Source organism: Patagioenas fasciata, chromosome 2 (assembly GCF_037038585.1).
Source record: "Patagioenas fasciata isolate bPatFas1 chromosome 2, bPatFas1.hap1, whole genome shotgun sequence".
Classification (NCBI taxonomy): Eukaryota; Metazoa; Chordata; class Aves; order Columbiformes; family Columbidae; genus Patagioenas; species Patagioenas fasciata.
The window spans coordinates 45346198-45358610 of NC_092521.1; the positions used below are offsets into that span (position 1 = coordinate 45346198).

At 40.4% G+C, this 12413-nt stretch overlaps 1 protein-coding gene across 5 annotated transcripts in view; it reads right to left on the reverse strand.

Moving 5' to 3' along the window:
* The window catches only part of SPIDR (scaffold protein involved in DNA repair), a 212972-nt gene that overhangs the window by 176344 nt on the left and 24215 nt on the right, over positions 1–12413 (reverse strand). For 3 of the 5 annotated variants that reach the window (XM_071804140.1, XM_071804139.1, XM_071804138.1), the window contains exon 6: positions 2834–2998. The exons of 1 other annotated variant lie outside the window; for it this stretch is intronic. In XM_071804140.1, coding sequence (XP_071660241.1) covers positions 2834–2998 — 165 coding nt within the window. Of the gene's footprint in view, positions 1–2833; positions 2999–3552; positions 3698–12413 lie in introns of all 5 variants that reach the window. One more of the 5 variants, XM_071804141.1, reaches the window with a different exon arrangement.

Below are 12413 nucleotides of genomic sequence, written 5' to 3' on the forward strand. Positions count from 1 at the left end.
TGTGTAAAAAGCTAGACCTTTTAAACTAACATTTCTGGTTACGCAGGAGAGAGGATGGTGTGGAGCATCTCCCTTATGAGGAAAGGCTGAGGGAGCTGGGGCTCTTTAGCCTGGACTGAGGGGTGACCTCGTTAATGTTTATAAATATAAAAAGGGTGAGTGTCACAAGGATGGAGTCAGGCTCTTCTTGGTGACAACCAATGATAGGACAAGGCGTACTGGGTACAAACTGGAACACAAAAGGTTCCACTTAAATATGAGAAGAAACCTCTTCACAGTGAGGGTGACAGAGCACTGGAACAGGCTGCCCAGGGAGGTTGTGGAGTCTCCTTCTCTGGAAAACCTGCCTGGATGCCTTCCTGTGTAACCTCATCTAGGTGTTCCTGCTCTGGTGGGGGGACTGGACTGGATGATCTTTCGAGGTCCCTTCCAATCCCGAACATTCCGTGATTCTGTGTAAAACACACAACTGACAAGCTGTAGTTCTTCACCAGTTTTTTGCTAACAGTCAAAGTCCACATTTAACACCACTGAAGCCATTTAGAGAACCTTCCCCGGTGAGCGCTGCCTGGAGATCCTCCAGGAGGTTCAATTTCCTGAGGACATAAACTCAGGCACAACACAGACTCAGCTCAGCTGAACCTGAAGGAGGGGAGGCAGGGTCTATGCAACACCTTGATCCACAGCAGTACCAGCCCTCAAACCAAATGGCAGAACCAGGTTGGATAAAGACACATTTCAAGGGAAAAAGAAAAGGAAAGGAAAGGGTGGGAGATACAGGAGTATTGTCACCTTTGCCAATAAAGTTTCCAGTTATCCACATAGACGCTTGTACACTCTCTGAAAACTCTCCTTCTGGAATAAAATATTTAGAGCATTTGATGTAAGTTCAACAGCTCTGAACAAACCTATTGAGTTTTAATGCTTAACCTTCCTCCTCTCCTCCTTTAATATTTTCAGTATTGGTGTTAAAATTTTGAAGTATTCTGTAGTTCAACAACAACTGAACATAAATTCCCCATACTAATTGCCTGACGAGGGAGAAGGCTGACAAGGACACAGCTGAGGCACCACATACTATGTAATTCGTTAGATAACAGAAGTATAAATCATCTTTATACGTGCATAGTTTTTATTCATCATCCTTTGCCTAACATAGCTCCATGGTCAAGTCCCAAGAACAATTTTATGGGTCCTGTCATCTGCATTTTTTTCCAAGCATTCTGTCAAGTGATCCCACAGTTCCATCACTGCACCTCCCTTGAGCTATACTGCTGTATCTTTCACAATGCTATCTGCTATTCTTTAAGTTTTTGCCTGCTTGATAATAGAGGGAAGAAAACAACATTGAAAATACGCAAGAAAATTTTATCTTGCATCAGTAGAACTATACAAGGATAACAAAAATACAGATCAAGATCCCCTATAAAGCAGTAAAGTTAAAAAACACCACATACAATAGTTTTATTGGAAAGAAGGATGGGAAAAAATTCTTTTCCAAATTTCACACCATTTCCTTCCCCCATACACACCCAGTTTGGGTGAGGTAGGAAGCAAGAGAGCTTTTTTGTTTCTTTTAATTTTGTCCTGAAACATACTTTAAGTAATTGCAAGTGAGTGACACCTAGTGATGAACACAAATCTGATCATCCTCCACTCTCCCACACAGAGAAGATAAGCCAGCAAGCACCAACAGGTAACTCAGGAGTGGGTGTTGAATCATGGGAACCTGGCACCACTGCGTTTCTCTCTCTTAAAAGCCAAACTTCAAGCGAGCCAAGACCTAGAAACTTAGTGCACAACTCAAAAGAATAATAAAAAAAAAAAACCTAAAATGGCTAATCTGTCCAAGTAAGAGACAGTTAAAATAGATCTAAATCACAACCCATAAATTCACTTCTCCATTCACCTCTCCCTAGAAACATTAAGTTTTCCCCGAGATCTCATTCTTAATTTAAAAAAATATATCCCAGAAGCAAACGGGAAGAATGGGTTTCTCATCAAATACTAAAATATCAACAGTTGTCTTAGAGACCACTTAGTGATGTCTCTGGCATTACAACTGCTATCCTGTTGCAAGGGTTTTATGAGCTTGTCAAAGACTCTTATTTTGCCAGTAGTTCCAAAATTATTGCTCACAGAGCAGTTACTGGAAGTGAAGGGGAGGGGATCTAGTGTGATTTGTGGTAGGGTTACAGGAAGGAAAAGTATGCTACTATGCAAAGTAGCAACAACATAGTGCCCTGAAAGGGAAGCTGGAATAAAGAGACCAAGAAAACCGGTCTGTCTTTTCAACACCACGACAAGGGACAATCCTGCACACAGAAAGCTCACCCTGAAGAAGAGATTTCTTTACTTAATGCATTTTTAAGAGCAGTCCAAAGCTCCAGGGCTAAGAGAAAACACAAAATCCCATAGGAAAGGGAAGAGATTGACCTAGCACAGCTATTGCCACTTTCACGCACTATGTGCCTTTTCGTCTGTTTTCGTCACGAGCAGGATTTTGTCACTGGAACCTCAAGAGTAGTTCCTTCTTTAAAAGGCACAAAGTACACACTGTGATTAAAAGGCATTACAAGCACAGGAGTAAAAGGAAAATAACAAAAATCAGTGGGCAGAGAAAGGAAAACACTTCAACACACGCTACAACTTGCAGACCTTGTTCTGCTCAGTAAACCCACGGCCATCTCCTCTGTCCTCACAGATTCATGTGAGATTGGGCTTTTTTTTTTTAAATCCTTCCTCAATCACTAAAGAAAATTCAAAAGCCTATAAAATTCAAAGCCCTGAAATCTCAAGCTCTTTGGAAAACTAACGCAACAGAGCCACCTACCATGCGAAGGCAGGACTGACAGGGCTGAGGCAGCAAGAGCTGCCGCTGAAACTTATTTGAATGAACTTGACCCAGGTTGGAAGCCGGCCAGCACCCTACGTCACCCCGTGACTTAACAGAACACAGTGTTCTTGGCACCCGCACAAAAATGTGTTGAAATCTACGCTGGAAAGAGAGAGAAAATGAAAAAAAAAGTCAGTGTATGCTTCAAATTAATAGAGGAAAACGGTAATGAAAAGGTAATAAAACGCAAAGGTGGCATTAGACGTTTTTAAACGCACCCACTGCATTTTTCCCCCAATTTCTTTGTATGGTTTGGTGTTCCCTCATGTACCAGAAGCTCGGTGCAGTGGCAGTTCTCCCCAGGACAAGCCTTCCCCTGTCCAAATTCCGTCCCACGCGCTCTCCCTCTCACCTCTCCCTGTGCCCTACCTGGAAAATTCCAGCGCGGCGCAGGGCCGGGCGGGAAGGGCAGCGGGGCTGCGGCAGCGCCAGGGCCGCCCCTGACTCACCTCCTCACCCAGCCCTCGCACAGAGGCGACGCGGCCTGCACCTCGTGCCACACGTCCGGAGGGGATGAGCGGTCATGCAGTTATGTCATTCACAAACGGATTGTGCTAACACTCTTGTCGCGAGATGAAAAGCAAACAAGTAGAAAGAGGACAGGCAAAATAAACTTAATGAACCGTGAACTTGATGTACTTCCTTCACACACCTACCATATGGCTGTTATCTCCCTTTTCCATGTTTCCTCTGTCTGGGACTCCCCCGCTTTCTCTCCAAAGTCTAGCCTCACATCCCTTTTCCTCCTGTCTTTCTGATGTCCTATCCTCCTCTTCAGTGACTGATCGAGACATTTGATACCTGCAGATACAGGATCAAAAACAGCTCACAGACAGCTGCTGAGGGGGCTCTCCCCAGTCACCCGCCCAGAGCCCACACCTGCCACCTGCAACCGCAGCGTCCTGACGGCACAAGGCTCCAGCAACACCTTCCAGCCACAATGACAGAAAGATGGATCCAGTTTCATCTTCATTATTTTCAGCACATGCACCCTCAGCTTAGCATGCAGTTAGAGGGATATACAGGAGATGGTAAGGCAAATATGCTCCCTACCTGGACAGCCCACTGAAGTTGCTTCCACTATTTCACTGCAAACCTGAACAGGCACATCAGTTAATAGCTAATCCAGTGTTCCACCACCCTTCATCCATCAGCTAAGAGGTGGTAACATTTTTGGCTAGTTACAGATTCTCTAATGAGACATGCAACACGCATCTAGGAGATAATCCATGTCTCTGGCCAGTCCTTCCAACATCAGGAGCCTGGGTTATGTGTGAAAGCTGCACTGATTATTTTTCACCTTGACTATTAAACACTGCAAGCTACTATTACGACTATAGAAATAAACTGTCTGTTAAAGAAAGAGACAATAAAACTTGTATAGGAAGCAATTAGACCCTTTCCGTTGTCCCTGTTTAGCATCACAGAAAATCCTTTCATAAGTTCTTCCAACCAGAACCCTGCTTATGCCTTTCAAATTAAAACAGTATTAGCTATCATACTGTAACAGTGAGGAAAAAACTGTGCTTTAATGCCCCAAGAATGAAAAAAAAATAACAAGAAAGAAGACGTGTTTGATATTTTCTTGATCTATTTTTTGATGCTCAAAATGCCGTTTTCTGAGTAATTGTGTCCTAAGGTAAAAAGATCTAGGGAGATATGAAAAATGAAATTCTTAAATGTTTTCTTTTGTCTCTGTAGGATACACCAAGGACACATTCACATACGGAGAAAACTCCACAAATGTTGATCAGGACAAAGTAGAGAATGGTACTGCTTCATGAACTAATAGTTTAAAAGCTCTCTATAATTAATGATCATTTTACACAACTACATATAAGTGAAAATTTTCACAGAGCAACAGAAACAACAGTGGAGATAATAATTTCTAATGTCATCTTTCTATAGTCAGGCTCCAGATCAAAGAGGGCATCTAAATAAGTAGCAGAGATAAAATGAATTCAGAGTTAGTTAAGTTACAGGAAGGCACTTAAGTAAGAAATACACAGACTGCTGAGGACACAGATGACAGGGAATTCATATCAAGGCATGTAAGTTTCCAGTGACATGCCTTGACTTGACAGGTTATCCTTAAAAATCCCCATGGAAGAAGCAGTTCATACTTCTTTAACAAAGATGCGCTGGCATTCACAATGTATGCATCTAATGTCAAATCAGTTACCTGCCCATTCCCCTCCAAACACAGCCAGGAACATGACTCCTGCAGCTGAGACAGGGGGAAAATTTTCACAGAAGAGGGAAGCTCTTCAGTAGTCTCATGTTTACAAAGGAGATTATTGGGTTGACAAGGAAAAACAAACAAACAAAAAAAATAAGACAACAAACCCACAGTGATCCCCATACAACGTGCTTTGAATACACACGAATTTGTCAAAAAAATTACAGATGAGCTCTTCACCAAACTTTGAAAGCCTCCCCCAGCACCCTCACTCCTCTCCTAATTGGGCCTGGCAAAGAGCGTTGAGATACTGTTAAGTCTGAAAGTTAGTTCGAGAACCAGATCCACAGGTTAGAGAGGTTTTCTGGAACCACTCCCAGCTGGCCAGTGAGCAAACCACAGGGAGCCTGCCAGAGCCTCCAAGAAGGGCAGAGTTGAGGGCAGGATGTGACACACTTGCCGCAGTCACACGGGCCACTTCTCTTCCCGGCTGACAGCCTCTGGGCAAGGGCACGGGACTATTAGCTCAAACGGAGCAAGATTCATTTTTATATTGCATTGTTAAAGTATGTATTCAACAAGATCGTTTGTTCTTACACACTTCAAGACTGTGAAGGGGATTTAAAAAAAAAAAAATAAAGAGTTGGGATCTCTTACAACTAAAAGATAAAAGCAACGAGACCTCATGTTTTGTAGCTGAACACAAAAGGCAGAGAGGCCTGGGCTCCTCCGCTGATCCTCTCCTAAACCACCTCATCTCTCTGGAACATGAAGTATTTCGATTTTTTAAGTCCTGGAATATTTTCATTTGTGGTTTAGGGAATTTCAAGTGATTGGATGCAATTGGCTGCACCAAGACCAAAACCAGAGTAACACATTCCCTGACTTTAGTATGCACTGTTTGAATTAAGACCTCCAATTGCAGCGTGTTATGTTTTTATTGAACACACAAAACAAAACAAAACACACCAACAAAACACTCATCCACCCATATTTTTAATGGTAAAGTCCTGTTTTGAAAGCACAGTTGAATCCTGAGCCGTGAATGCACCTCTAACCATCTTCAACTATACACATATGAAAGCAACCATAGCAGCACACAGCTACACCTAGTTACACACCTGCCAGGTAGGAAAAAAACCTAGGCAAGAGGAATACTTTTATTTTCTTAAATACAACACCATTTGTCAATTCAAAAGAAGGAAGATTATACTAGATACGTGATCCTCCTTATTTATAAGTGTAAACAAGACTCAGATACTGAAGAAAAGCAACACCTTGTAGTCCGTTAACATGTCAATTTATTCATTTGAGAGTTGGGTCATTTGCTAATAAAGCACAGAGCACTCATGGGACATGTCAGTAATGCTGCAGAACCTGACATTCTAACATGTTTGCCTACTTTCTCCTCCCCCATTTTTCAGCATAGTTAAAATATCCGGTTAGAGGGTCAGAGAACAGAATCTAGGACAGATCCATAATGAAAGAGTGAGTCGTAAGCGCAGAAGCAACTTAAAAACATGACTTTAGAGGAGCAGGAAGTGCAACAGCACATGAGAGAGACAATCATGTCCATAGGCGAGTAAAAACAGGATAATGACAGAATATGGTTAGCACTCATTGCAGCTTCTAGAACATTTAAAGTCAACACACTTTAATTCTATTGCTGTTTTATAACACCTGACCTCTCAGTCCTCATACTACTTTGGTCTGGAAATTACTTTTTACCAGATGAAAAGCACAGAAAATAGGTGAAGGAAAAAACGTCTATCGACCTATGGGGCAACACAACGGGATTTACATCATCTGCGGTTCCAATAAATAGAGGCAGACAAATTGTGCCTATCTAACTATGCATGCAAAACTCAAGACCTTTCAATGTATTAAATACAAGTTGTTACTGTTTGCAGTGAAGGAGATGGTGTTCATTGCCAGCTACATATAGGAACAGATTTCTAGGTATTTGGTTTTATTTTAACCAATTGCAGCTTAGGGTTGAGGGGGTGTGTGTGTGTGTTCTTTTTCAAAAGCTAGAGCAGCTTGGTATTCTTCTAAAAACAAACACACACACTTATAGCACTGACCACATTTTAACCACAGTAACAATGTCATACAACCCATCAGGCTTCTGGATTCTACAGAGTTTCATAACGTTAAAACAGATTTGTAATCACATCTTATTTAAATAAAACCTCAAGTTGGTTTCTTCAGTCTTAATTTCATTCTCACTTTTCGATAATTCCTTTACAACCTTACCTATCACTTTCTTCACTTCAGTTTTATGCTTCCATTTCATTACGCGCTAGTTTGCCTTAGTTTTTCCTGTGTGGTTTTTAAGAGTTTTAGCAAGTATTGATTTTCCACAGTACAATTTTCTCTCTTTCCAACATTACATAGTTAAGCTCATAAAGTCAAACAAAAGAATTCCTTTCTAACTTTTTCCAGCATTGTTTGTTTATACTTCTACACATACAATTGGTCTAGTCTTATCTAGCAAAAATTAAAGCATTATTTTTTTTAGAAACTGAACATACTGGGGACTAACTCCTGCCAGAGAGATGGAGGCACCAGGTAGGAAGTTTGAGTTTCACTAAACAGAAGTATGCTGTCGGATTCACTCTGCATTTTAGATGTAAACAGAAAACTAGAACTTCCTTTTGCTTTAAGCCCATAAACATTGGCATAATGCCACATAAGATAACACGCTAACCAGACTCTAGAAGCTGAGGACTTAAATGCACAATAAACTAGCAATTAAAAAAAAAAGTGGAGATCAAGGAAACAAAGCAAGAACAGCAAGAACAAATCAGGCCAGAGATTTGTTAATCTCAGCATCCTACCTGGAACGGTGGCCTATATGAGACACATGGAGCACAGAAGTGCAAAGCACATGAGTACTTTTCCCCTGACATACTCCTCCACAGTGAAGTGATTTGCAACTCCAGAAACTCCCAAGGGAGCATCCTGACTTACCAGTTTAATGGATTTTCCCCCAGAAAAAAAAAAAAAAAGAAAAAAAAAAAAAGCCATTCCATCGCTTTTAAACCAAACTCTACAGAAATCTGACAACATTGTACAACTTAATATTTTTAATGTCAGCAAAGAAAGTAATTGGGAGTGACCACAGATGGCTCACCAGCCATAGGTTTCCATTCTAGTCATTGTGGTGTATTATTGCTGCAACACCTAAAGAAGCCTCAGAAAAAGTTAAGGAGTGCTATGCTGAGACCTGTACCAAAAAAGGCAAAAAGGAGTGGCAACCTCTGCTCAATGACTTTGTGCCAGATAAAGAGCCTGTGCAATGAAGTGCACTTTTAAAAAGTCAATAGTGCCGGAGGAAAAAAAATATGCTGTAAAATACTTCTCTTGCAGTTAAAACCTACAATACTCCTATCACTTGGGGATCTCCTTTAGAACATTTCATTCATTCCCTCCAGTTCATTCCAGTTCAGGAAAACACATGAGCTACATTACCATCTTCTTTCTTCTCTTTGAAACTGGAGCACAGTGCGGCTAACAAGCAGATGGAGAATTTTTAAGATCTACTGGCTGCAAATTTCATAAAAATTAAATCCATTTGCTGTTCTTCCATTTAAAATACTCATGGTAACAAAGCAAAAGAAATTAGCATTCAGTGGTCTCTTAAATCATCCCTCCCTGCTCAAAATATTAGAATAAAACACAACACATTATAGCACCAGTAGTCTTACTTTTTCAGCTGTGTGATGACGACAAGGATCATGACTGTGTCAAAGCTGAATTATTATGGTCTATATTATTATTTTTGACTGTTCAGAGTGTCTGAAGCATGCAAGACCAATAGAAAACTTCCACCACCACTTTACAAAATGCTTACAAATTAATTTATGGCAATTAAGTAACAGCAGAGTAGCATTAAAAGAACATCCAATTTGCATGCAGATAATTTTCAGCCTTTTGCTTCTTCACAGTCAAGTTTTTGAAGTCATTATCCACAAGTAATTGCTTAATTAAACATACAGAAATGCCAGCCTTAGAATGCTCAAGGTGGTTGCAAGGTTATACGTACAACACCACCACCACCACCACATGTGGAGTACTTTATAATAATGTAGTACAATTTCTCAGGTTTTTTTCCCCCCTTAAATCTCACTGTCATTCTTGTTTCAAGAAGTGACTTGCACCACAGGTGTGGCACAGAAGTTGCATTGCCTTACAGTACTATGTAAAATCATGTTCTGATTTTCCTTTCCATCATTTCTCCAATTATTTATTGCACTTAGCTCCCAACATAATGACCTGTGTTGTGATGTTAACTAACTTAAATATTTTTAAATACTCAGCATGCACAACAGAACCAAGGCGATATGTGCAATATTTTTCACTTAGACTCATACATGAAAGTGATGAATCAACTTAGCATCCTCATTATCAACAGAAGTGATGATTCATCTTTTTTGGTAATTATGTTTTGTTTAAAAATTGAAGAAATCAAAACGGATATTTTCCCGGACCTAGTTTCTCCTTTGAGCTCATTAGTTTTAAGAAACCATCAATACGTATGGGAACCATTTTCCAAAATTGTAAAGCCATGTAAGAAAATTCTCTGCCCTGTTCTGATGCCCACTTAAGCAATCACAAAATCTTTAAATTGTAGGTAATGTAAGCCACTAATGTAAAATCTAGATCTACTCTTTGAAAGGGGAAAAACATGTGGAAAATGAAACTCAAGTACATGTAAAGGTTAAAAAGTATATGAGAATAATCACCCTCCTGCATTTTTTTTCAGATTTGTTGCTTGTAAAAACATTGATTTTGTTGTTGTTTAAGCTGACAATTTTATAATCTGATGTCTGGCTCACTGCTTTTTAGGCATATGAGAGTGGCAATTATGTCCTGGTTTATTTCCTTGTCCCAAGTTCATACTAATATTCTAATCCTTTGAAAAGTCTACATAACCTGATATTTTTAATCCAACCTTCTCTCACAAACTATGTAAGAGAACAATACATCTCTTTCTCTCCTCACCTTCTCCTCCTCTGATAACTACAGGCTGAGGCAGGTGACAAAGCTTCTTAGTGCAGAGAGCTGCCTTGACCCTTCCTTTCTAAAACAGTAATTAGAAGCCATACAAAAACTCTTCTATCCTCCCAACACACCACAAGTATCTTGCATTGTAAGGATGATCATGTTAAGTCCTGTAAAGGAGGAACACATTAGCCAAAGCTCACCATTTGTGACATTTCCTGGTATGCAGCTATATAATGTGGTTTTACAAGCAGCTCTATAAAACTGTTACATTACTGTCTGTAATATCGTTAATTCTTTTCTCTATAGATGTCTGCAAAGAACAGAGTGCAAGGAAATATGATGCTTTATCTGCAATTGCCACAACGAAATGGTCTTCTCTCTAATTCTGCCTTAAACACATAATGCATTATTAGACTGGGGTATCCACCTGCTCTCTCCCCCCCACCAAGTGTCTGGAGACCACAAAATTAAATGGGTTCAGAAAGGGACTGAGCAAGCTACTGAAAGATAAAACTCATAATATCTCTCAGACTTAACATTGTCAACGCAACTTCTGGCTCAGAAAGCACCTAAACTGCAACAGATCCTCCCTTCTGCCACCACACAACATCCAACATAGTCTTACACTTTTCTCCCAACACTATTATAATTTGGGAGCCAAGCTAGATGAACCCCCAATATAATCCTGTGTCAGCAGTTCATGAATAACACTTTATTACTTTAGTGTTATGCACCTATTTCCAACTTCAGCCCACACCATTATACACTCATGCATTCACATACATGTTCTGAAAGGTGGCCGCAATTACACTCTGCTTAACCCAGAAAGAAAGATCAGTATTGTGGATTTACAGTATTTACTCTTTTTGTACTGCTAGTTATACTGCCTTCCCATTCACAAAGATCCTGGAGTGCTTCATATCCTAGACAAACCACTTCGTTACTGGAACATACCAAATTCACAATGAAACTCAGCACCACCGATGTTTTTAAGTAATAAAAATGAAAGATTTCCATTAAAAAAAACAAACAAACAAAACCTTACCTTTGCACTTCTCCCTCACCCAATCAAGCAAGTTAAAGAAACTTAGTCTGTGAAGCCTGTCACCAGCTCACTCCAGGGAAGCTAAACCTTTCCCTAGGCAAGTTTGGCTGCAGCCATCACCCTCTACAAAATCTATGCTGCCTCAAAGGCTCTTTGCCATCCCCATGTCTGTTCAAAAAGCTTTATTAAAAACATGAGGTAAGCATAAACAAGACTGTGAAAAAAACACCCTGCAGAAGCAACACAGAGCAACAGATGGTAAAGAATTAGAGCTACAAAGGGGACCCGCGCCATTGCACCAAGTGGGGACCCATTTGCAACATCGTGTTTTGGTATGTGACTTCTCCATTGCTCTGCAGAGAAAGCACTGAGGGTGGCAATGGACACAGGACAAAATTCACACACGCTGAAAAGCCCACAGCACGCAAACATAGGAACAGCTGTAGGGGAATATACCAAGGATTACTGTAGCCCCTAACTTTTGCCTCCAACAATGACTAATGTCAGATGTTTAGGGAAGAGTTTAAAACAGGACAAGCATGTGGCAATGCTGCCACAGAACAGTCTCCCTGATTCCGGTTTGCGGCTTCAACTAGATGCAAGATCTTTGTATTTAATCCTTAACAGATTTGTCTTCCATGAGTTTGTCCAATTAGCTTTGAACCCATGTAATCTTTCAGCATCTATATAATCCTGTGGCAAGGAACTTCACAGCTCATATGGTCAGATGAATAAACTCCTTTTTAATGTTGAATCAACCTGCTACATTCACTTGATGTCTCCTAGATCAATACAGTACCTAGTAATTTCATTTACTTTATCTATTTGTGACTCATGGGTTTCTTTCATGTCCTCTCCACAGCAAACTCTTTTGAGGCTGAAGGTTTCTATTCTACAGAATTTCTTCTCATGCAGAAAACATCCGATGCATCTGATCACTCTTACCAACTTGCTCCAAAGCTTTTCTAATTCCAGCACACCTTTTTTTTTCCTCATGAATGATAGGACCAAAACTACCCTCCACAAGTACAGCTGATGTGCAAACTTAATGGATTTTTAAAGTTGAATTGTTTTCAGCAGCCTTTCAGAGTAGTTAAACCCCAACACAAACCTCAACCCTTCTTGTCCATGACTGCTTTATGTCAGGATGAAGCTGTTCTGCCCATTGTGTTTGCCTTCACAAGCAAACAGTTCCAATCTGCTTTTCTCACTTAGCTTTAACGGTCCCTTTCCCATGTCCAGGTGTCTGCAAAATACCAACAAGCCATTTCCTCTCAGAAGCA